Raw genomic sequence first — 26,462 nt, forward strand, 5'->3', positions numbered from 1 at the left:
CAATTTCTATTTAATATTAAACAATGATTTTTAATTAAATTAATCCAATTGACTAGATGGATAATAATTATTTATTAACTTGATAAATGAGGTATACACAAAAATTATATTTAACATATGGACAACGTCATCCAGCTAGTTCCACTTGGTGACTATAAATATTACAAATAATATTTAAAATTTCCTTGGTCGTCTTGTTAAAGTTCTGTAAAGAAAAGAAATCATTATTTAATAGAAAAAAAGTCATCAAGTAATGAAGAATAAATTATTTTAAAAAACATACGATATTATTGGTTGAAGAACAACATCCAGTGTTTGATCATTTGGCAATTCTTGATTTGTCAAATAATCATGTTTATAATCGCCAATTTTCATTTGCATCTAAATTTTTTATTAAATTTATATATTACTATGATGTTGGTTGTTGTTTGGTAATATTAAAAAATCAATACGTACTATTCTTGTTGGCCTGGAACTATCAGCAGAACTTGAACAACATGATGATATATCCTGTGGTGTACTTTCACCAAATCCACTATCAGCATTATTTCCTACGACAATTCTACTGCTACGTACTGACTCAGCTCTTGAGTATATATTTCTCATATCAGGATACTTGAATTCTGTATAATGACTGTTTCTCATACTGCTTGTATCATAAATATCATCACGACTTTGACGTAATCTTCTGTCTCTTCTTTCAATTGTTCCAAGTGCTCTGCTACAATCGACAATCCTTAAAAAATTAAAATACAAACAAATATTTTTCTTTTCTTTTTATTTTATTATTTTTTTCATATATTAATTTCATTAGATCACAAAAAACATTTGATATAAATATACATATAAATATTTTTTTCATTTTATTTTTATCATATTTAACATATACTTAAGGGTGCAAATAAGCACAGGAAAAATAAATACACATAGTGCACAATAGGCTATTAAAAAGTGGTTTATTATAGTGGAAAAAAAAAGTTGAAAAAAAAATGAATAAATAAATAAAAATCATGCTGTAAAATAAATTAAGTCATGCTGAGTAAAATCATCGTAGATACATGCTTCAAATAAATATTTATAAAATTAAAAATTTAGGAGAACGTAAATTCATGCATTTTTGTGTTGTTGATTTGTTTGATAAAATTAAACAATGACTATTGATCCCGTGTCATCCTCTAAAGAAGGATAATTATTATAATGAGATGATGTCTTCTTGAGATCATCGTACCTAGGTGGTGATAAATCAATATCATTTCCATGATTATTATCAGCTTGATGATGATTTTGTAATTTTGATTGTGTTTGTATAACTTTGTATGATATTTCACGACGTTGTTGTTCACTCATTCCACTTGTATCAACAAGACTAAATTCAAGATGTCTGAAATTAAATTATCCAATTTAAAATTCGTTTTTTCTTTAACTTAAAATTGATATTACCTTTTTAATTCATCTGGTAATTTTTGTGATGGTGATCTGTGTCTACTTCTGTGTCTTCTTCTTGGCTCAGTATGACTTACCTAAAAAATTATTAATTTATTAAAAAAATGATATTGATTTTATTATTAATAATAAAATAATATTCTTACAACAACAGCTTTTTGTAGTCCTTCATTTCTACGTTTTTGTGCTTCTCTCCATTGTGGCTCTGAGTCAACAAGTTCATGTCTTGAATTTGAATTTCTACAAAAAATAATTTGATATTGATAAGGTTTATTTGAAGTTTCATATTATTATAATTTCTTAAAATGTAATATAATATCAACCTTGAATTACGAGAACTTCTGTGTTTTCTACGATGTTTACGATGACCGGATCTGCTATCTGATGCTCTTGATAATTCAGATTCACAATCAGAATGACGACTGTGTCTTCGATGACTGTGACTGTGACTTCTACGTCTATGACCAGTACGACTATGACTATCACCAGAACTTTGACTCTCAACAGAGCTACTTCTTCTATGAAGACGATTCAACAACTAAAAAATCAAATTAAATTAATCAATTGAAAACAAATAGCTTTATATTTATTAAAAAATATAAATGAATGATAATTACAACTGGTGCTGTTCCAGCAGAACGAACAGAACGTGGACTTGATGATGTATAAAGACCTCTTGGTTGATTTTGTGTCCATGGTGCACTTCTTGTACTTCTTGGACTTGGATTATTAATTTGTCTTTGTGAATGTGATTGTATATTATTTGTTGTAATATTACGTTCATTAATTGGTGTTTCAATATATGTACCAATCATTTCTTGACCCTCAACAACTCTTCTTTGTGCACGACGACTTGGTGCACGATTAAATCTTGGTTGTGGATTACGACGTATTGAATTATGATTATGTTTATCTGATGGAGTTGGACTACATGAACGAAAACGTGAATATGGACTTAATGGTGGTGGTCCAGTTGCCATTAAACGAAAAAAACCTTGATGTTCTTGACAACATTTCCATAAATGATGACATGCACCACGTGATGGTGTTTCAAAACCGTGTGTACGTTCTTCAGAATTTTTTTCACTCACACGAAGCATGAAATATCTACCCTGTAATCATAATTATTTTTATTTTTTTTTATACAAATATATTGCTTGAGGGATTTTTTTTTAAAAAAAGTATATTTTTATTTTTAAGAGATTATCTTTTTTGAATGAAATATTTATGTATTTATTCATTTTTTTTTTATTTACCTTGTAGTACATTTTATTAATACGTGGCCAATAGTAATTTCCAACTTTTGTTTTATTTCGAAGTAAAATTATGCCACTTGGTGTCAGACCCAAATAATACTCGACGTTGTCCTCCCCCTGCAGAATAATTTTAAATAATATTTTTAAATAATTAAAATGATTAAATTGCGGTTTATTTAAATTATTTTTTTTTTTATTTTTTTTGTAATAAATTAAGCTAATTTTAATTACCAAAACTGGATGGAGATCGACTCCATACATTTCGAGCCATTTAACTTTATCCAAATAATTTAATTCAGCTGCTGATGGTAATTGGCCACTATTAAAAGTAAAATAATTAATTACTATATTTTTTTTATGAAAAAATTATTTTATTATTTTATTGAAATACTTACACAAGAGTTTTGTGAAGTTCTACTATTCTCGATTCAAGTTCTGCTGTTTGATTTGCGAGAAAACGAAATTCACTTACATAGCCGATTGAGTGTCTTCTTGGATCATAATCACCAAGTTCAGCTATGAAAAAAAAAATCAATAAACAGTTGGAAAATTTTTCATGATATTTTCTTTTTTTTTTTTTCAAACTAAAATTCATATTTTTTGTAAACTTCAAACGATGTCTACATCGGAAGTAGAAAGTCACTGCATCAAACGATGATAAAAAATAAAAAAAATAAAAAAACCTTTTAAAATATACTATAATAATTTACTTTTTTCATCAAACTAATGGATAATCTTCAATTGCATTATGCACTATATTAAATTTGAATTATACAACTAAATTATTCAGCTAAATATTTAAAAAAAAAATAATCTTAATTTTACATCTTGTTTAACTTTCATTTGCAAAATAATAAAAGAAATTTTTATTTTCGTTTAGATAATTGTACCATTCATTGGTCAGTCGTATCTATATTTTTCTTTTCATTCAAGATGAGACAGTAAATGTTTGCCACATGATATCTCTATTTGCCAAGAACGACTTTGAATCTCGCGGTTGATAAAAATGAAACCAAGATATACATTTTCTTTTCATCTTGCTTTTTCATGTCATTTATTTTTCTTGAATAAAAAAAAAAGCCATTTATATTTTTCCTTTTCTTTTTTTTTTTCCATATATACATATGTATATTTAATGTAGAAAAAAAAAAGTCATCAAGTAAAATGGGAAAGCGCGGGAATGTCTTTTGTGACAAGCACAACAATTACATTAGAGAATATATAATTTAAAAATACCATTGACACCATTCACATATTTCTTTTATTATTTTTTTTTTCATTTACCATATCAATGGCCTTGCATGGAATACCTAAATTATATTTTTAATATTCTAAAAAATATATTTATGTATTTTTTCAAACTCACATTGTACAACGTAGGCTCCTAATTCAGCAGCAAGATCAAATGTTACCGGAAGTCTTCCCTGTACAATATCTTGTTTAATTTGAAGAAAAAATTGATATCTAAAAAAAAAAAATTAAAAAACTATAATTAAACAAATTAAAAATACATTTTACATTAAAATACTTTAAATGCATTTTAAAATAAAAAAACAAGAAGAAAATATTTATGAAAAAAAAAAAAAAAAAATACATTCGAAATTATAACAAACATTTATTAATAATTTTATAGCCCGAAGCACTATAATTATATAAAATTTTATTTTAATCTTTTACTTAAATTTTGTGTTGAACAAAAAAAAATATAAAAAAAAAATATATCAGGGATGATTCACCACCAATTGCGAAAAGACTTGAAAACAGATTTGTAAAATTCCTCAATGTATGAGAATAAAAGACCACACTATAATTTACCCCTTTTCGTTGGAGGGTAATTGGTGCGTTCCGCTAATTGGCAGGTTGTTTATCCCTCGGGCAAATTTAATATAATAATAATGATAATTCATTCCCTCCCATAATATAGACCAGTTATAGAATAATAATTTTAGAAAAATAAAATATACCTTGTGATTTCCTCGATGAGTTTGCAGGGGTCTGCTGCATAAAATTTTACACCAAAATAAAGTGTAAATGAATCATTTGATGAATCATGTTTACGTGTTTTTAATTGTTTACCAATTTTTTTACTTGGATCAAGCCATTGCTATAAAAAAAAAATATTTAATTTGTTTTATATATATGAAAATTAATTTGATATTATTTCTAAATTGCATATCATCAATCTTTCTAAATTAATTATAAGGGTAAATTCAATTAAATATAGTTTGATGGAAAATGAAGCAATCAGAAATTTGTCGTTTAGTTTAATGAGAAATTTACGATAATAAAATATCATCGTGTTCCATTCAGTGATTCAGTATAATATATTTTATACTCATTTTTTCTTTTTTTTTTTTTCATATTATAATTTGATTTGTCTAAAGTGGATATTTTTTTCAAGACCAAGTTTTAATTGATTGACACAGGGAAAATTGTTAGCAATGCTTTTAATTGTTTTTTTTTCAATTATAAAAAGTATGTAAATTTTTTTTACCGTTTGATTTTCATGATCTAAATATCGTAGACCAAAATAAGCTGTTTCAAGTAAATTTAAATGTCTAAATACTCGATCGATGAGTTCCTGTCCCAGGTTTGAATTCTGAAAGAAAAAATAAAATAGAAAAAATGATTAGTATTCAAAAAGAAAAATTAGGATTTAAATAAATTTTCTATGACATTGAATTTTGAAGGAAGTTGACAAAATGTTTTTATAAAATTTTGAATATAATATTGTTGGAATTGTGAAGATTAAAATCGGTGATTTCCTGTTCTCACTGAAGCTAGATATCCGTGACGATCATTTGTTTTACTTCCCTTCAAGTTAACCATTCCCTCTTGACTTTAAATACATATAAAAAAATAAATTACATATATAAAAAAATAAAATACATGCAACTACAACGACATGCACGATCAACAGAGCCAGACTATGTCTATATATGATTTTTTTAAATATTTTTTTTAACGTGTTATAATAATATAGAAAAAACACAATGAGAAAAAAAAAAATGATAATTGTAAATAGATCTAGTCAGTAAACTGGTTCAATAAACTTATTTAATTTATCTTGACGATATCTTGGCTAAGAAAATGATCAGTAATGACGGTGTTAAAGTAAGTCAAGCATAACAACAAATTATTTTTAAAAAATAACAAAATTTCCTCAAGCAATTTGAGCCAAAGAAATTATTCGATCGCGTGTTTGCTTATTGGCTACTCAAAATAAAAAATAAATAATTACACAAAAAAAATCATAAATAAAAATATATCTAATTACTGTTCATTCATGTTGAACTTGTAAATATAATTTCATCGAGTTTCACAATTCATTGAATTCAATAAGCTCATAATTATAAAACAAAGAAAAAAAAAAGGCTAAATAATTATTATTAAAATGCAAGGAAAAAAAAACAGTTAATAATAAATTTTTTTTTGTAAAAGACAAAGGGTTGAATACTTGAATTAATTGCTAATAATAATCCATGGTTATAAATTAAATGTAAATTATATTTTACCATATATATTTTTGATATAATAAAAAGAATAATCATGTAAATAAATAAAATAAAAATTAATATAACCAGAGTTATAATAAAAGCATGTGTATATTTTTTAGCCTGAAGCATTTAAACATCAGCGAAGAGAAGAAAACTAAAGAGTTTGAATTTGAAAAAAAAAATATAAAAGAGAGATAGAAATGAAATAATAATAGTTTTTTTTTTTTTTTGAAAAAAAGTTTAAAAAAATAAAAAATTTTTGCCCCCGGCGGTTTGAAGATACCGGGTAGTTATATAGGTGGCATACAGGTGCCCAAGTAATAATCTTTGGGGTCTCTTATTTTTGTTCTTCATTTATAATATTATATTATTTTTTTTTTTTAGCGGCTTTGCGTGCTTTGGATAATCTTTGGATGGATGTATCGGATGAAACACACATTCGCTGTATTTATTATTATTTCCTTTCGTTTTCTTTATTCGAAATATTGTGTGTGTGTTTGAAACCGTTTATTTAGTCATTTCTTTATATACTCAAATGGGAATTGGATGTTACCTGTTGTATATATCAACATTAAAAGCCCCCCAGCGATGCAAAGGGCGTTTCACGTATATATCGTGGGAATCGCTACACTTTTTAAATTTTTTTAACATTTTTTTTTTTTGCTGGTTTAATTATTTATTTTTGATTTTTCAAATTCCAATGAATCATTTGCACGCAGACGGCACACGCATTGAGACAATAATTGAATATAAATATTTCAAGGGAAAATTATTTTAAAAAGGATTTATTTTTTCTTTTAATTTTTCATAATAATTTGCTCGTTTTTTTTTGCCATAAATTGGAGGGAAAAAACAATGATACAAGTTAATCGACACTTGACTTTTTTTTTCTTGTGAAATTCTATTGTTTTAAATTTTTTTTTCTTAAGGAAAATTGGAGTAATTTATGGGGCTTTGTTTTTTTTTTTTAAGAGACAAATGTTTTAATTTTTTTTAATCTTACCATTACATCTTGGAGTAATTCATGCTCGTCAAGAAGTATGACCTTGCAATGAAGTATTCGAGGTCTTCTTCTACCAGTGGGCCTCAATCCAGGACACAGCCAGTCGACCACCATCCTTTTATTATTTTTTTTATATTTAATGTGATTTCTTTTTTTATGTTGTCTCGTCTTGTAACCACACGAATCTTCCTGGTTCTACTTTCCTCTCCAATATATCCTCAAATAATTTTCATAAATTTATTTCCAGTCAGACAAATATTCTCCTCATTATTCTTGAACGAAAAAAAAAAAAAAAAAATTAATTATTATTTTCCAGCATTAAAATGATGAATGAAAAAAATTTTTAAACAGTTATTATTCTTTGAAAAAAAATTCAGTGGGAAAGTTTAAATCAATGCTATTCATATAATTAATTTTTAATTAACATGGTATAAATATTTTTAGAAAAAAAAAATTTAAAAAACCAACGGGAAAAAGTAAATTAACAGAGAAAAAAAAGGATAGATAGAAAATGAAAAATAAAAATACAAGTTATTAGATAATTTTTAGTTTTTTTGATTTTATAATTGGGATAATACAATTAGATATAAATTAATGTTGTTATTTTTTAAATTTTTTAAATTTTTTAAATGCATATTATAGAGTCAATGTCCTCGACATTGAGACGTGAATAGCCAAAGCGTCCTGAAGTTACCTTTACACATACTAATACAACCGGATCTTGAACTCTCGATTGTGCCACGTAAACAATTGATCGATATTTCTTACGCACATAAATTCCTTGTATTTAAAATCATAATCAATAAATACATCACAGTGTCACGTGTCATAATAAATACTTGAAAATCACCGTTAACAAAACAAAAAAAATAAAAAAACAAACTTATATTTAATTATAAAATAATAACATTTATAATTTTAATTAAACAATATATTCACTCAATAATAAAAAACAATAAAAATATTAAAAACCATTTAAATCAACAATAAAAACAATTCAAAAAAGAAAAACAAATCATAAACAAACAATTTTCGAAAAAAAAAAAAATTTTTTCTAATTTTAAATTTGGCGGTAAAATTTATGTATAAATTTGTATTTAAAAATTTAAATGACAAATAATGAAGATAATTTAAAAGGTGTATTTTGTAAATTAGTTAGTTAATATTTATTATGATATTCGAGCAGGTAGTTGTGAGGCCAGTGGCTGCTTGAATCTGACTGAGTACGCTGAGTATTAAAAAACAGAGGGAATAGAGTTGAGAGTCAAGAGGAGGATATACACAAATACAAATATATATATGTATGCTTATTTTTTAACACTGAGCTATACTCGAATCTCGATGTTATGCTTCCTTTCCTTTCCTTTCCTTTTGGACTTCTCACATTTTGTACAATATCCAACTACTACTAATGGTTTTTTTTTTTTTTTCTTTATTATTCCATTTTTTTTTCTTCTTCTTCTTCTTTTTTTTTCTCCTTTTCTTTTCTTTATTTATCTTAGCATCTCACTTTCATACATGTAATTTTTTTATATATATTCATGCAGGCCTTGCATGTGATACCAGCTTCACCATCAGATACACACAAAATATTATTCAAAATTTTATCGAAAAAAATTTAAAAAAATTTTTTTTTTCAAATATTTTTATTCTCAAATAGATATAATGAATTAAATAGAAAAATAATAATTGATTTTTTGAATTTTTATAAATATCTATTGTACCAAGAATTTAAAAATTATTTTATTTAAGAATTTTTAAATTTTTTTTACGTGTTTTTTTGTATTAAATATGTATTGGATGGAAAAAAAAAATTTTAGAGATGATTGAGGGTTTTGAAAGTGTAGAATTTAAAAAATTTCGGGGAAGTTTTGAAGGAGCATCAATGTAAAATCACTGTAGGCAATGAAAGATTGGAAAGAAAAAAATGTGAAAAAAAATTATTATTCGTTGTTGGTCGGTTGATTGTAGAGGTACTCTCTTTCTTGGCATTTCGTGGGCGTACATTTTTACTGCTCGTCCCTTCAACAACCACCCGCCACTTTATGTGCATTATAATACACACACACTTGCAAAAAAATACATAAAATACTAACTACTGTTATGTATTATATATTAAATGTATGAGTGTGTAAATTTTTTTTACACTGCAAAGCTGCTAAGTACTGCATAACTTGGTGCTTTTTTATACTTCAGTGACATCTTTTGTTTGAAGAAAACAAGGGGATGAAAAAAAAGGTGTAAAAATAAAAGGGTAGTTTTAGAGCAACACATCAGCTATATTTTTTCTCTTTTTTTTCACACTTTTGTTAATGATACTTGTGATAAAGAAAAAAATAAAAATTCCTTTTTCAATGTGCCAATTTTTTTTTTTTAATGGTAAAAAAAAAATATATTTTTTTATTATCTCTTCTTTTTATTGTTTTATTTATTTAAAGTGGGATTTTTTTTTTTTTTTAATTATTGTTATATAAACGAGTGTTTATTTAATATTGGAAATTTTTTTTTTTTTGAATTTATATTTCAAATACAAAAAGGAATTTATTTGTTGAAATTTCAAAATGTAAAAATTTAAAATAAAAACGACAAGTAGCTTGAAGTTTGTTAATTTTTTTCGCTACGAAAAATTATTTCTATCGAAATTTCAATATGCCAAATTTTTTTGTACTCTTTTAGGAAATTTTACGATCGAATTTTCAAATAATTTTTGTTTTTCGTTTGTCTGCAGTAAAAAAAACCAAAAAATAACAAAAATAATTCTCAATTACCTTCAATCACAAACTAATCAATTTTTTCACTACAAAAAATTCTCTCTCGAAGTTTTAATATAGCCCAAGTCGATAATTCACTCTCAAATTTAAAATTAAATAATTCGCCGCAATATTTTCAATTTGGCGCTGAAAATTGTAAATTGCAAATTTCAAAAACAATTTCTGCAATACCATCAACAACTTACATCAATTTTTATTTTACCAATAATAAAAATTGTCTAAAAAATATTCTAGATGTCAGTAGCTGTATCAGTGTGTTATTGTTATGAATGTATTCGTATGTTAATGTCAAAATCCCTGAGATAAATAAACGTGTGTTTGTGTATATATTTCATAAAAAAATTGTATTTTAAAAACAAACCCTCATTAAAGTAAACAAAAAAAAAAAAAAAAAACAATTACATAAGCAATATAGTGTTAAAATAATTATAAAATAATTAGACTTGTGTTTGTTAATATTTCACCAATTATTGTTAATAAATAATTTATTTATATGATAATTGTCGACGTGTAAAATGGCGTGGTTCGGTGATGGACTTTCTAGCCTTTCAAATTTAAAAGGACAAATAACAAATTTTACAAAAGAGGTTTTATCTGACAGTATAAATGACGAACAAGGTAATTAATCTAAATTTACAAATAATCCATTAAAATTATTTTCAATGATCAATTAAAATACCAAAAAAAATAAAAACATATGTAAAAAAATATTTTATCGCTCTACTGTCATAATAAATGTTCTGTTTTATCGGTTGAGTAACTCGTGATATTTAAAGCGGGTAAATTCAATTTTATTATTATATTTTTTTTTATATATATTTAAATTTTAACTTTTTTTTACAGGTGTCATTAGAGAGACAAGTCAAAATAATCCAATGGATTTACAAGAATTACTTATGTCCCGAGATGCTGAGGTAAAATTTTTTTTTTAATTTTTTTTTTTGTTATTATTATTATTACTAATTCAAGGTGTTTTTTTTATTTTAAAAATTGATAATAATTTTTAGTTGTTTTATTCGTGAGAGCATATGTCTATTTTTATCCACACGAGTGGTGAATAGATAAGAGTAGATGATATTTAATATTCCAACAGATGTTTGGTTTTATTGTAATCTTGACCAAGTGATAATCAAACAATTCTTATCACATTGTATCTATTGGCCATCAAAAAAAATATAAAACATTAAAAGCAATATTTTATCGAGAATATTGTAAATTATTTTTTACTTATTAATTCAAAATATATGGATATTTTATTGTATTTATTTTGTGATACTGTTTTTTACTTTTAAAAAATTTTAAATTCTCTTTTTTTTTTTTTTTTGGTGTTAGTCATGGGTTTCTCAATTTACCAAGGCGTTATGATGTTTTTTATACGTAAAATAATACGAAGGGGAATTTTATGTGTGTGACTTTGAATATATATATATATTATTTTTATCAGAATACAAACTTGAGATAAAATTGTGCAAATAAAAACGTGTCTCGTCCCTGTGTCCCATGAAGTAAACCACCGGACTTCCTTCAGATTATTATATGGTTGTGTTTAATATTTTACTATCGTTTTTTTATTTTATTTTTTGTCTATGAAAACATCATCTTATCCAAAAATTTTATAATATTATTTTCTAACACACTGGGTCGTATCAAACAACTGCACTATCAAAATCAACAACGAGAAACTTTTTAATGTAAATTAAAAATGAAAGATTAAAACATAACTTTATATATATAATTTAAAATAATTATTATTTTTATTTTTAGATTGCATTGTTACGTCGACAAAATTGTGAACTTCAAAAAGCTGTTGTTGAATTTAATTCACCTACAAATAATGACGTAAGAATTTATTTAATTTTTCAATAGTTATTTAATTTTAACGGATAACAAGAAAAACAAAAAAAAAAAAAGTATATATGGATTATTGAAATTTTAAATTTTAAAGATAAAAATATAATGTTAGATATTATCATATCTTGGACTCGTTGTTGGGTCAACAAAGGATCGGCATTTTTTTTTTTTTTTTTCGATTATGAGGCATTCAAAAAATATCCCAAGCAAAGAAACAACTATTTTTTTTTTTTTAAATTCTATTTTTCTTTTTGTAGAGTTTAAATTTAAAAATTTTGTTGAATTATTATATGACAAAGAAAAAAGGTAACTAATTTAAATAAGGGTAAATTTTTTTTTGACAATAACAATAGTAAAAATAAATTTGTCGAAATAAATTTCGAAATTTCGAAAAAATATATTTAAAAAATTTCGATTATTATTTACATGAAATTAACGCATAAATATTAGAAGAAAAAAAAATTAATATTTCTCGTAATTAATTTCGAATAATTAATTTCAATACAATTAATTTTTTTTCATAATTTATTTTTCGAAATTTAAACTATTGCCTTTTTTTTTTTTGTATTGTAAACGTGGCTATTTATAATTTTTTTTTCTAAAAATAGAAAAAAAAATATATATATTATTATAAATTTACCTTGCCAAGTTTAACAATTTTATATTTCCAACTTTAATTTCAGCATTTAACGTTATCAGGTCAGTTTAGCTCGTATTATCATAAATTATTGAACCACGTAACGAGTATATTTAAAATTATCAGAACTTTATCCTTATTTTTTTTTTTTTCATTATTCATAATAATGCTTTTATCATTTACCTCGTTGATATTTTTCGATTTGGGTTAATTGATGGCTAATTGTCAAAGTATCATACAAAAACTGGAAATTATAAAAAAATATAAAAAACTTGTTTAAACTAGACTACCTCGATACACTTATAAAAAAAAAAAATAGTATAATAATTATTATCATTATATTTATTTTTTTCTTCACCTGCTTGCCCGCAGTTTTGTATCACCAATGAGGGCTTACTGATTAACAATTAAAAAAAATAAATAAAAAACAAATAAAAAAAAAATTTTTGATGTAGTTAATATACTTGTGCATTTTGTGGGCCAGAAAATTAAATAAACTACAAATACCTCAATTGCATTATTCATAAGTTGAGTCGATGGAATTGTTCCTTTCTTTCCTGTATGTATAATTTTTTATTTTTTTTTATTTTTTATATTCTTTTTTCTGTTTGCTGAGTATTTTTTTTTTACCTGAAATGGGGAATTTCTTTTTTCTCTTTTTAATTTTATGTAGTGTTAGGGGTTGGTCTAATCTTTTATTACTAATCTTTTATCCCTACCATTTTTAAAAATTGTTTTTTATACGCTTGTTAGATTGGGCTAGCTTGAAAAATAAATTAAGTAGGGATGCGACAAGTCTTGGTAGATTGGTGGTGGAAGTGTCTTTTTCGTCTTGAGGTGAGGTAAATTCAGTCCACGAATCATACATTCATTATTTAAGTATCACTTGGACACAGTCGCTATTTAACAGTCAAAGAATTCACAATAAAACACGTGCTCTATTTAATGAAAATTAATATTTTCAATTTTTTTAATTTTCATATTCAAATTTTATACTCAAAGTACTTGTATAGAAATTTTATTTTTTTTTTATTTTTAAATTATAACAATAGTTAATTAATAAATTTAAAAAACTAAACAAATCAATGTGACAATTTTTTTTTCATATTAACAACAAACTATTTGGTAAGATTTTTTTTCAACATTTAATATTTTTTTTAAATTAATTATTTATTAAAATTTATATATTTAATTTTTTTTTTTCTATTTATTATACTCATTTGATTATTTATTAATATTCACTTTTCGTGCGTACAAGAATTTTTCAAGTCATAAATACCACGTAAATGATAAAAAAAAAAAAAGTGCATCGTTGCAGCTTTGTGTTATCTTTGAGGTGTAACAATATATATTTAAATTATAATCAAGGACAAGCAAAAAAATTAAATATAAAAATAAATAATTTATTGTTTATTGATGTATATATTTTTTTTGATATTGTTATAGTAGTAATAAAAAAAAATAATTTACATTGACACTCGAGTTTTCAATAAACACTTGTATGTATGTTGCATTAGAAAATATAATTAAACTCATCCTTGTACTACGAACTTGAGTCCATACTTGCTTTCACAAATATTAACTCAATCTATGTATTATTGCATCAATATATTTTTTTTTTTTTTTTAACAAGACATGTTGAAATAAAGAAAAATTATTTATTTCAATTTTTAGACTATGTACCGTGATATTGCTCATTTTATAATGATTAATTTCTATTCATTAAAGTATCAATAAATATTATTAATTTTTATTTGTCAATCCAGGTAAAAATTATTCATTAATTTTTCATATTTTTTAAATTTTTTATTTTTTTGTATTTCGTCATTTTAATAACCGTTATTTTTGTTATACAATTTTTTTTTTCCGGTTACGTAAACATAAGCATACAGTCATCACATACGCACGATATCTATAGTTTTTCAAATTATCATTTTTTATTTATTTATCAATTTGCATAAATTTTTTTTTAACTTTTGTTTATTGGAAAAATTAATGAAGCTTGTTAATTGTTATTTTGGAGCTTGTTAATAATAATAGATAATCTATTTTATTTATCATCAAATTTAAGAAATTTTTTTTTCATAAATTCACATGTAGACTTCGAATTACTCACTATTTGCTGACTACAATTTTCTCAGTAATGCAAACTGATATACAGTTCTCATATCTGAAATACTTTTTTTATTTTTTTTCTTTATTAATTTTTTTATCAATTTATAAACCAGATATTCTTTGTAATTTTAAATTCAACATTCTATATTGATGCTAAAATAAACTACCAAAAAATTCATACAAAAATTGTATAATATTTTTGCTTGATTCATTAATTAAAAATATAATTTCTCTAGTTTAATTTTAAATTAATATATAAAAAATTCATGAAAACTCGTCGTGTGTCCCAGTTATTGTAATTTTTTTTCCATTTATTTTCTTCAATTGTTAATAATAGAAAAAAAAAAAAATATTATTTTTCTTTTAAAAGAATTATTTCTTGTCAATATAGTTAAGTTGAAGTATTATTTATTCCCGAGGTCAGTAATCGACGGTATAATGATGCGGTTTGCGATATCGCGTGCTATTTTTTTTTTTTTTTTTTTACTTAACAAATGTAGGTACCAATGACGATTACTCGTTATCGTTAAGCCAACTTAAAAACCCCTCCAAATGTACATATATTCAATGCACATAACTAGTCATATCGTGTACTAAAATTGTCCAATTTTCTCGGTCTAAAAAGTCGATTGTCTGAATCAACAATAACAGCTTTAGCTATAGCATATATAAAAATAATTTATAATACAATATGCTAATAGAAAATTGAAATTTTTTTATATTTTTTTTTAAATAACAAATACTTTTTATTAATAATACTTTGAATAGTATTTATACTGCATCCTTATTTCTTTAAAGTTGATTATTTTTTTTATTATTTATTTATTTATTCCACTTTTTATATTTTTTTTTCTTTTTTTTGTCGGCATTTCTTTCAATATGAAAAATATATATGTTAGTCTACACATATACAGCTGCTAATATTTACTCAAGAACAATGTGAGCAAGACTTAAAAATACATATCTACAATACTTTTAGTTTGTTGTATTTTTTTTTTGTATTTAAAAATGATAATTTTTTCATATTTTTATTGCTGGAAATTATTGTTAATTTATTGTGACCTCATTATTATTGACCATTTTTTGTTTAATAATTTCATGATAATTGATATGAATTTCATATAAACGCGAAAATGATATTTTTAATAATATTTGTTTCTTTTTTATTCTAAATTTCTATTTTATTTTCTATTTTTCATTTTTAAAACTATCGATGAGTCATTTGGAAAATAATATTATCAAGGCAATTATTGATGTGCAAGGTGTATTTAAAATTATCAACAATACACCTTGTAAGATAAGAATTTTAAAAATATAAATAAGGAAAAAATAATATATAAACTGGACACTATTATCCATTCAAAGTTGATAGTTTAATTTTATAATTTAACTTCCTTTCCCACGTTTTGTTATCATTTTATTTGTTGTACCTGTTTGTTAAGTATTTCAAGTTGTCTTATCCAAAAATAATACGACAACTTTAACTAGTTTGATATAGCCTAAATGAACAAAAAATAAAATGATAAAAATATATATACAAAAACTCATAAATTAATTATGAGCACCTAATTATTCATAGAAATTAAATAAATTTAAAATAATTATAGTTTATTTATTATATTTCTATTGAATAAATAATTTTTTTTTTTTTTTTCGAAATGATCAAATTTTCATAGTGTTTGTATGGTTATTTTTTTTTAAATAAATTAAAAACCACATGAAAGTATGATGAGCTATTATTCCTTGACCTGACCCAACGACCAACCCCCTTTTTTTAAAAATTTATTAACATCATTTTAATAATAGCACACAATAAAATTTTGATAATATATTTCTGGACCAAAAATTTATATTCAAATTAATAATCTTTATAAAGTTTTCAATCAATTATTCATGTGTGTTTATTTATCAATAATTTCGATCGAAAAATACTAATGATATTCATTTCGATTATTTACATATATTTGTATTTTTTTTTAAACTAAATTTTGTCATTTTATTCGATGAATATAGAATCAAGATGATCTCTGTCTTGACATTGATTATTATCAATTTTTTTTTATTTATTTTTCATGCATTATGCATCGTATTTGTTCTTGCATCGAATTTCTAAAATATTTACTTTTTATTATTATTATATTATTTTATTTATTTATTTAAAAAAAAAAAAAAAACTGGAATAGTATTCAAGAAATTTCCGAGTCTCATTCAAAAGATATATAATTTTAGAATTATGTAAGATGCATTGTGTTGAGGACACACACGAGATTGTTATGCAAAAGAGGTCGACAATATAATGACAATATTAAATGAAAAAAAAAAAAAAAAAATTCTTTCATTTATTTTATTACAAACTTTCGTTGAATCTAATATTTATTTATTCATTTTGTAATTATATTTTTTTTATTCATTTTAGAAAGCTGAAAAAGATGATGAAAATGAAGGTGGATTTTTTTGGGATCCACCAAGGGTTAATAATTACGAAAAAATTAAAAATAAAAATGCTGATGATGGATCCATTCAAGCCACCATAAAAATGGATCAATTGACAAACATTGAATCGGTAATTTTATTTTTTTAATATTTACAAAAATTATAAATAGAAAGTTTTTTTATTTTTTAAAAATGATTATTTTTGTGTATCCAGGTGACAAGTCCAGACCAGAATGACGAGTTCATGGACAATAACCATAAGTCTGAACTTAGACGTGTCAAACAAGATATGCTTGAGTGTATAAATAAAATGGTAAATAAAAAAAAATAATAATATTTTAATGAATAATAATTTTAAACAAGGTTAAATTAATTTTACAATAAAAAAAATATAAAAAATTTATATATTATAATTATATATTTAATAAAAAAGATAAATAAAAATAGCATTACGATATATTTATATTGTGTAATAATAATTAAACAGTAATAATTAAAAATAATAATATATAGTTGAGTTAAATAAGAACAAGGTTTAAAAACTATTTGCTTATTTTATTTATTTTTTGTTTAAACAGGAAAGCAGTGGTGGTGATGGAAATAGCTCAGATAAAAAAATTGATGAATCAATATTTATCAATGATTTACGTGTAGCTTTGTCAAAGCTAAAATCACCAGAGAAATTAAAATTATTACAGTCTGTACTGTCGACACTTGAGAAAGAATACAACTGTCCAGAAAAATCAAATGGAATGAAAGAAAATGAAAAATATTTAGTGGATAGGATAAAACAACTTGAAGAAGAAAAGGAAAATTTAACAGCTGGAATTGAAGAACTTGATAGACAACATAATGAATCAATTGAAAATATATTATCATTAAAGAATGAGCTTCAAAAAAAGCATCAATCATTACAGGTGGCATATGAAAAATTATATGTTGATTTTAATAAATCCCAAGAGCAGCTAGAATTGTTAGAATCAAGTAAAAATAAATTCACTGATATTAAATTAACAGATGAAATAATACAAACTGATAGAAATAATGATGAAACAATGGACAATATAAAGCTACGTGTTAATGAAATTATAAAAAATATTTCTATTGAAAAGCCAGATGATAATGAAACAATATTCGAAATGATTGCTAAAAAATTAGTTGATACTGAATGGAAAAAAGAAATGCTTGAACGTGAATTTAATGAAACAAATCGTGAGCTAAGAGATGCATGTGAATTTCGTGATTCATTACAAGTTGATTGTTGTGATCTTCAAGGACAAATTGAATCACTTGAGCATGAATTACAATCAATGAAATTAAATTTACCATCAATACCAGAAGGTAATGAAGAAATTGAAACAATGTCAAGTGAATTAAAACGTTTACAGCTTGAAAATGATGAATTATTAAAAATTAAAATAACGAATAACAATGAAATAAATGATCTTAAAAAACAACTTGAATTATTACAACAAAAATCATCAACAACATCAAGTAATGTCGAAACAATAAATAAATATGAAAAAAATGAAATTGAAATAAATGATAATATTAAAACTTATGAAGATAAAATTTTAAAACTTGAAAATACAATTTCAATACTTGATGATAAATGTAAAAATTATGAAGCTAATAATATTGCCTATGATAAAGCTAAAAATGACATTGAAAAATATAAAAATGATTTAATATTATCAATGGAAAATACACTTGTGTTGGAGAATAAAATAAAAGAGTTAGAAAATATAAAAAAAAATATTGATAATGGTTTATCATCATTGTCATTGGACAAAATGAATGATGAACAATTAGATGATGCATTGGATTCACAAGTTGATGATACTAGCCAAAATGATAAAAAATTATTAAAATATCTTCAATCACAATTGGAAGCAGCTAATACAGAACGTGATGATTTGGAATATGATTTATTGAACATGAGAAAAGAGCTTGATGTTGCATTAAAAGAAATCTCTAAATATGAAACTGACTGTACACTTATTCGTCAAGTTAATGAACAATTAACACATAAAAATGACGAGATATTACAACAGTTGAGTGCAATTAATCTTGACAGTTCACAGCGTATTGATGATCTTCAATTACAAATTGATAATTTACAACAAGAACATACATTTCTACAAGAAGAAAGAGAAGCTGAAAAAGTTGAACTCATAGAAATTCGTTCAAAGTGTTATCAGCTTGGTGCAAAGTGTCTTGAAAAAGATGAAGAATTACATAAATTACAAGAAAAATACAACTGTCTTGAAAATGATTATTTATTAATTAAAAAAAAATCAGAATCAGATGATGAAAAAATTAAATATCTAGAAAATGAATTATCATCAATGAAAATAAATAACAATGAAGATAATAAGCAATTAATTGATGAGCTAAATGAATTAAAAAAAAAACATGAAGAATCAGAATTAATGGCTAAAGAAACAATTGAAAAAATTTCGAAATTAATAAATGAAAAAGAAGAATATATTGAAAGTAAAAAAGGTGAATATGAAAGCCTAATTGAACAATTAAATATTGAAAAAAATGAACTTGTTCGTCTTGTACAAGTTAAACACAATGAAAGTTTACAGTATCATGCTGAGATACAAAGATTAACTCAATTATTTACTGAACAAACAACAAAATATGATAAATTAATTGCTGAAAATAAAGTAAATATTGATTTAATTAAAGAAAAAGAAACTCAAGTGTTATGGGCACAAAATGAATTGCAAGTTGTTCGTAAACGTTTGACAAATTTTGAGGAAAAAAATAATTATGGTGAAACATGTAATGTACCAGAGCATACAATTAAATTATCACAAGTTAATACATTGAATGAAAAATGTAATGCATTAGAAGCAGCACTTGTACAAGAACAATCGAATAATAGATTATTACAAAATCAATTGAATGATTGTCAATTGAAAGAGACAAATGCTGAAAAAGAATTAGAAAGATTGAGAACACATTTAGTGGAAATGGAAGCAAGTTATACTGAGGAGGCACTTATTATTGATCAATCTAAACAAGAACTAGAAGCTAGATTATTACAAGCTGAAGAAAAAGTACAAAATAGCTCAAATGTTTATACATCAGCTAGTATACGTGCAAATCAACAGGTTGAAACTTTGCAACAACAAATGACACTTATTGTACAACAAAGAGATGAAATACAAGCTAAATTATCAGCAGCTGATGATAAAGTTGCATCACAAACTGCATCACTTACTAATTTACAAATTGTTCTTGAACAATTTCAACGTGGTAGGTTTTTTATTTCTTTTAATTGAGATAATTATTGATTACAATTATTAATTATCCTTATTTTTTTACAGATAAAGAAACTGATATACGAAATGCAACTGAAAAAATTCGCCAACAATTAAATTCATCATTTAAAAAACAAGAAGAATTAACTGCTGAAATTTCTTCATTAAAGGTTTTATTTATTTATTTTATTTATAGCATTATGTGTATTTTTTAAAACTGTTTTTGTTTTTTTTTTTATATAGACACAACTTGCTGAGGCTAAAGAATGCCTTCAAGCTGCATCAAGACTGAGTGAACAGCTTGAAAAAAAAAGCGAAAGAATTGAAGAATTAAAACGAGAAGGTAACATATATTTTTCATCTAACAATTTGCACATAAATAAATTAATTTTATTATTTAAATTGCACTAAATTTATGTAAATTAATTATTTGGGTATTTTTTTTTTTTTTTTTTCGTTGTAAGCTTTTTTAGATAAAAGCACATTTGCACAATTTTTTATATTTAAAAGTTGCATGTTAATAATCAATTTAAACTATCTAAAAAAATTAATTAACTAGCTTAAAAATTTTACAATTAATTTAAGCTTTTAATTATTAATTTTTTTACTAAAAATATATATTTTTAAATTTATTAAATAATTGATAAAAACACAAAATAAATTATATATTAATAATAATAATTTTAAAGATTATTCATTAAGCTTTTCAGTTGTTACTAATTTCACAAAAAAAAAATGATTTAAGAAAAAAATGCACATACATGAATCAAGCACATAATAAAGTCCGGTGAAAAGTCTAATATCAGCTGGTAATTCTGGGATATAAAAATGAAATTACTCAGGATTCTGGCTGGTATGCGGCTAAGCACTGGCCACATCGCCTTATTGCACAATTAATTATCGTTAATCACAAATAATTAAAATAAAAATTTATGTAAATATATTTACAAATTAATTTATAATCACGCAAACCATTTGGTGCTGGTCAATCATTTCATATTGCAAATTTGATAAATAAATCATTGTTATCATTAAAATTTCAATAAGAAAAAAAAAAAAATTATTAAAAATTTTAGAACATTGGACAGCACACAATGGACAATCACTAAGTAGATAAGATTTTTTTAAAAATATATATATTTTAATTGTTTATAATAGATTATAATTAATGGTAGCGAAAGTGTGTGTAATCTCATGCGGTAACTGTGAGCGTAATTATGGAGATGCTCATATTACCTCGTGGGATTTCTCACCCGTTACCACTTTCCTACAAAATCCATAATTCAGAATGATTATTTTTAGATTTATTAATTTAGTTGAATGTTGGTAATGTTGTTTTTTATTATTTTTAAATTGTTAATTATATTAATTTGTATTTTTTTTTTTGATGATAATGAGCATGTAAATGATAATAGCAAGAAGAATGTGGCATGATAAAGTATTTAGACACAGGTGTGAGTATTACATCAGGTACTGGTGTCATTGTTAATAAACCAGTGCTTGTGAAATACTTTCACTAGTGTCTTTCCTAGTCGTCGAATGTCCAACTTGAATCCTACAATAATTTTAAAAATGAATTATTAAATCCTTTATTTATTTGTAATATTTAAATAAATATTGTTTATTAATTTTAATTTATTTTAAATTTCAGTTGATAATTTGAATGAATTTGTTAATACTGCTGATGAAAAAATTCAAGAAGCTAAAAAATGTGGTGATGGAAAAGTTGACAAGTAAGATTTTAATTAAATAATAATTATTAACATAAATATTTATTAAATAATATATATTTTTTGTTTTAGAAATCTTGTTAAAAATTTATTACTTGGTTTAATATCATCATCAGCATCTGATAAATCATCAGTACTACGTGTATTTAGTACAGTATTAGAATTTAATGATAATGAAAAAGAAAAAGCTGGTTTAAATCATCCAACAAATCAAGGTGGTTGGTTTTCAAATTTACTTGGTGGTGCTAATAATTCAACAAAAGATCAAGAGGCTTCATTATCAGCAGCATTTGTTAGATTTTTAGAGAGTGAATCAAAACCAATGAGAACAATGCCAGCATTACAATTAACAAATACACAATTATCAACACCTGGACATAGTAGAAAACACTCAACATCATCACAATCTGGTTTACTTTTATCAAATGTAACTCTTCCATCATTTCCTGATTTTGTACCATCAAGAAATGAAGGCTCAATACTAAAAGAAGTTTTAAAGGACAATTGATATTAACATTTTTTAATTATATATTATAGCAATTTATTTTTTAAATAAATATTAATGTATGAAATACTAATAATAATGCTTTATAATAATTGTATAAATTATCAAAGTGATTTTTACTAATTACTATTGGATTTAAATTTTACATTTAAATCTATTCAACAATTTTTTTTATTACAATTTATTCCAACATTAGCAAATTTATATTTTAATTGTCAAGATGACTTAATAATATCAATGTAATTTATGATTTCCATATCAAATTTAATTTAATTTTTAAAATTTTAAATAATGCCAGCTTAAAGAAATAATAATTCAATAATTGTTTTAATTTTATTTAATATTATTTTGTTTTAATTTAAAGAAAAAACATTGTATTATTTATTATCAAAAAAATAAATTGCCACTTGATTTATATTAATAAATAAACAATTTAATATTTATACTACTTGTTCAAATCTCAAGGAACTTTTATTGCTTCGTCTTGAATAATTAACTATTCATTTGCCATGTAAAAATTCAACTTTACCAATGACAACAGTTAAAGACGAGAGCAAATATTTATTTTTATTTTCATTATTAATTATTGATAATTAAAAATTAATAATAATTCATTATTAATAATATTAATAGTTTATTGATTGATTTTTAAATTGATTGAAATTAAATTGTAATTATAAATTCTTTACACATAAATAATAATTAATTATAATTTTTTTTTTCTTAAATATTTCGATTACATTTATTTAAAAATTAAAAAAAAAAATTAATTTAATTTTTTTACTATTTTTGTAAAAGCTGAAAATTTATTTTTCAAATTTTTTTTTTTTCTCTTACCTAGCGGTATATTTGTAAACTATTAATCAACCATCTTTAAATTTTTTAAGCCAATCACAATGCAGCGCGGATGTACGTGGTTAGCGCGAGAACTGATGGCTAACCTCGAGTCCTCGACAAAAACCTGCACAAACTTGTTCATAAATTTTATTATCAACGGAATCATCAAACGAGCAACTTGTGTCTCTCCAAGAATAAAATTTAACCGTTGAAATAATCAACGTTTTTAATAATTAATTTTATTGTTTAATTTACTAAGTTATTTAAATAAAATCAATCATCATGTTTTGGGGTAAGTTTAAATAATCATTTAATTAATAATTAATATTATATTATTGAATATTAAAATTAACCGGCACAATGAGAAATGGCGTCGCCATGTGGTTTCAAACAAATGAAAAAAAAAAAAAAAACCAACCATAAAATTTTCATACATTATTGATAATTTTAAAATATTAATAGCATCATTATCAATAATAATTTTTGATATTTAATTAATTAAATCCACATTGTTTAAATGTTTAATTTTATATTTTTTTTAAATTATTTTTTCAGGACTTATCATGGAACCAAACAAGCGGTACACCCAGACTGTGGAAAGACCTTTCCACGTGTCCATGGCTACCCTCGACATTTCAACTTCTGGTAAATATATTTTGTGTTTTTTTTTTAACTTGAAATATTCACAATTATTTGATGTATCAATTGTATAAACAAAAAAAGTTTGTAAATTAATAATAATTGTTGAATAACAGCAAAAGAAAAAAAGTATTTTGATAATTTAATTAATTAATTTGTTTTGTGGATTTTTAGATGATGAACCTGTACAAGTTATGTTGTGCTTTGAATCACGCAACTATCTTTTGTGTAATTTGTCGAAAAAACAATCTTGCCAAGCACCATTGGACTTGAATTTCCAAGAAGGTACAAAAATTTCATTCACTTCAAATGGTAGTGGTCATGTACATTTGACTGGTTACTTGGTACCTGAAGACGATATGGACGATTTTGATGAAATGGATGAACAAGAAGATGAAGAAGAAGATGAAGAGGAAGTACCACAACTTGTTGGCAAACAATTAAAACGCAAAGCAACAGACAAAAATGAAGAAAGAACAATGAAAAGATTAAAGGAACTTGCTGATACAATTACTCAAAATGGTCAAGATAGTTCATCAGATTCTGATGATGCTAATGAAGAAGAAGAAGAAGAAGATGATGAAGAAGAAGGTATGGAACTTGAATTTGAGGATGATGATGATGATGATGATGACAATGATGACGAAGATGAGGATGTTGATGAAGAAGAAGAAGAAGAAGATGATGAGGATGTTGATGATGAAGAAGAAGAAGAAGAAGAAGAAGAAGAAGAGGAGGAAGAAGAAGAAGAAAAAGTAGAAGTAAAACCAAAAGGTAAACAAAATCAACAACAACAGAAAAATCAAAAGCAACAAAAAGATGCCAAAGACAAAGCTGTTGTAGTCAATGGAAAAGATACAAATCAACAAAAGAAAAATAAAAAAGAACAACAACAAGATAAACAACAAGCTAAAGCAACACAAGAAGTTAAACCAGAAGTTAAACAACAACAAGTACCAAAAAAACAAGTATTAGGTGGTGGTATTGTTATTGAAGAACTTAAAGTTGGTACTGGTGCACCAGCTGTTAAAGGCAAATTTATATCAGTTTATTATATTGGAAAATTGAAAAATGGCAAGAAATTTGATGCAACACAAAGTGGAAAAGGTTTTAAATTCCGTCTTGGTGGTGGTGAAGTTATCAAAGGATGGGATATTGGTATTGTTGGCATGAAAGTTGGTGGCAAAAGACGTGTCACTGTTCCACCTGCAATGGGGTAATTATTTTAATATTTATTTTTAATTTTTAAGTGTTTATTTATTTTTCAAAATCAATATTTATTTATTTTTCAAAATTAATATTTATTTATTTTTAAAATTCTTGAAATTAATATTTGTTTATTTATTTATTTTTCAGTTATGGCAAAAAAGGATCACCACCAGTTATTCCAGGAAACAGTGTCTTGGTATTCGACGTTGAACTTAAAGAAGTTCATTAATTTAAATAATCAACTTAAAAACATTTAACAATATAATAAACAATAAATTCTTTTTTTCATTTAAATCATTAATTTTGTCAAATAAAATTTTTTTTATTTTTACCTCATAGTAGTATAATTGTCACTATTAATTATTTATTAACTTGATAATTTTTTTCAACATCTCTTGATATCAGTCAATACTACATAATTTTTTTTTTTTTTTTTTTTTTTTTAATTTTAATATCTATTATTATTGTTTAATATTTTTGTTACTTTTCTACTTGATCATAACATTAAATTTTAGTAAACAAATAAAAATTAACAAAAAGATAAATATTAAATAACTGTATTTTTCTTTTAAATAAATTACAAATACATTTGAAATAAAAATTAAAAAAAGGTGATTAATTTATTTGGAATAATTTTAATCAGTTTTTTTTTGTGTTTTTGTTTCCCACTTCATGGTGCATACACCATTTTCACATTTTTTAACCAGCTGTGGTGCCTCATTGGTTTCTTCAGTAGTGTCATTATTTTTTGTACGATACTGCCAAAATTTCATCACCAATGGTTGAATTAAAAATCTCCAAATGAGTAGAACAATTGGTATGAAAACACATGGTACACAAACCATATTTATTTATTATTTACGTATTGCCTAGAAATTATTTTTGACTGTAAATATTATAGTTAATAATTGTTTATTTGTTTTTGTTAGGTTACACATACCTGTCGAATGGGTGTTGATGTCTGATGAGGAATGATTAGTCAGCTTGTTGGTTGACGCATGCGTATAACTGTATTTATTTTTTTGTTGGTAAAAAAAAAAAAAATATAAATAGCAAGCTTGATCAACACGTGTGTGTTAACAAGGATAAATAAATGATGAATTTTATGTTAATTGTTTAATTATAAATTTATTAGTTTAATTATAATTTTACTTTGGAAAAAAAAATCATTTTCAATTGAACTTTGTCAGTTGATGAGATTACAAAAATTATCATGAACTATTCGAAATTAATTTAATAGAAAAATGATAATAAAATGATG

At 23.9% G+C, this 26,462-nt stretch overlaps 3 protein-coding genes across 5 annotated transcripts; 2 read left to right on the forward strand and 1 right to left on the reverse strand.

The window, feature by feature from the left end:
- Positions 1 to 58: 58 nt before the first annotated feature.
- LOC122858375 (band 4.1-like protein 4) lies at positions 59 to 8,121 on the reverse strand. 2 transcript variants are annotated; one of them, XM_044161234.1, is made up of 16 exons: positions 7,894 to 8,121; positions 7,200 to 7,471; positions 5,194 to 5,298; positions 4,664 to 4,803; positions 4,066 to 4,163; positions 3,095 to 3,215; positions 2,931 to 3,018; positions 2,700 to 2,816; positions 2,061 to 2,555; positions 1,767 to 1,981; positions 1,590 to 1,683; positions 1,441 to 1,520; positions 1,229 to 1,381; positions 457 to 736; positions 284 to 381; positions 61 to 205 (listed from the first exon to the last, which is right to left on the reverse strand). In XM_044161234.1, the coding sequence occupies exons 2-16, from the start codon at positions 7,311 to 7,313 to the stop codon at positions 175 to 177; spliced, it is 2,229 nt and encodes a 742-aa protein (XP_044017169.1). In that variant the 5' UTR covers positions 7,314 to 7,471; positions 7,894 to 8,121; the 3' UTR covers positions 61 to 174. The 2 variants fall into 2 exon arrangements, with proteins under 2 accessions (XP_044017168.1, XP_044017169.1); XM_044161233.1 differs by having other exon boundaries at positions 59 to 205; positions 2,700 to 3,018.
- A 2,161-nt stretch (positions 8,122 to 10,282) lies between these two features.
- Positions 10,283 to 23,062, forward strand: LOC122858376 (thyroid receptor-interacting protein 11). 2 transcript variants are annotated; one of them, XM_044161235.1, is made up of 10 exons: positions 10,283 to 10,588; positions 10,814 to 10,884; positions 11,735 to 11,809; positions 16,990 to 17,136; positions 17,221 to 17,319; positions 17,585 to 20,276; positions 20,348 to 20,451; positions 20,525 to 20,624; positions 21,933 to 22,014; positions 22,084 to 23,062. In XM_044161235.1, exons 1-10 carry the CDS (start codon positions 10,486 to 10,488, stop codon positions 22,517 to 22,519), a joined length of 3,909 nt encoding a protein of 1,302 aa, XP_044017170.1. In that variant the 5' UTR covers positions 10,283 to 10,485; the 3' UTR covers positions 22,520 to 23,062. The 2 variants fall into 2 exon arrangements, with proteins under 2 accessions (XP_044017170.1, XP_044017171.1); XM_044161236.1 differs by lacking the exons at positions 10,283 to 10,588; positions 10,814 to 10,884; positions 11,735 to 11,809 and adding an exon at positions 13,557 to 13,583.
- A 392-nt stretch (positions 23,063 to 23,454) lies between these two features.
- LOC122858379 (46 kDa FK506-binding nuclear protein-like) lies at positions 23,455 to 25,498 on the forward strand. The gene is made up of 4 exons (XM_044161243.1): positions 23,455 to 23,645; positions 23,909 to 23,998; positions 24,167 to 25,208; positions 25,349 to 25,498. The coding sequence occupies exons 1-4, from the start codon at positions 23,636 to 23,638 to the stop codon at positions 25,428 to 25,430; spliced, it is 1,224 nt and encodes a 407-aa protein (XP_044017178.1). The 5' UTR covers positions 23,455 to 23,635; the 3' UTR covers positions 25,431 to 25,498.
- Positions 25,499 to 26,462: the final 964 nt, after the last annotated feature.

This window comes from Aphidius gifuensis, linkage group LG5 (assembly GCF_014905175.1).
Source record: "Aphidius gifuensis isolate YNYX2018 linkage group LG5, ASM1490517v1, whole genome shotgun sequence".
In the NCBI taxonomy this organism is placed as follows: Eukaryota; Metazoa; Arthropoda; class Insecta; order Hymenoptera; family Braconidae; genus Aphidius; species Aphidius gifuensis.

Coding starts and splice junctions, on each gene's coding strand:
- LOC122858375 (XM_044161233.1), bottom strand. CDS start 7,313: ATGGTGGTCGACTGGCTGTGTCCTGGATTGAGGCCCACTGGTAGAAGA. Junction 5,299..7,199: donor AATTACTCCAAGATGTAATG/GTAAGATTAAAA, acceptor TTTTTCTTTCAG/AATTCAAACCTGGGACAGGA. Junction 4,164..4,663: donor CTCATCGAGGAAATCACAAG/GTATATTTTATT, acceptor TTTTTTTTTTAG/ATATCAATTTTTTCTTCAAA.
- LOC122858379 (XM_044161243.1), top strand. Junction 23,999..24,166: donor CCTCGACATTTCAACTTCTG/GTAAATATATTT, acceptor GTGGATTTTTAG/ATGATGAACCTGTACAAGTT. Junction 25,209..25,348: donor ACTGTTCCACCTGCAATGGG/GTAATTATTTTA, acceptor TTTATTTTTCAG/TTATGGCAAAAAAGGATCAC.
- LOC122858376 (XM_044161235.1), top strand. CDS start 10,486: ATGGCGTGGTTCGGTGATGGACTTTCTAGCCTTTCAAATTTAAAAGGA. Junction 20,625..21,932: donor TGAAGAATTAAAACGAGAAG/GTAACATATATT, acceptor TTTAAATTTCAG/TTGATAATTTGAATGAATTT. Junction 22,015..22,083: donor GGTGATGGAAAAGTTGACAA/GTAAGATTTTAA, acceptor TTTTTGTTTTAG/AAATCTTGTTAAAAATTTAT.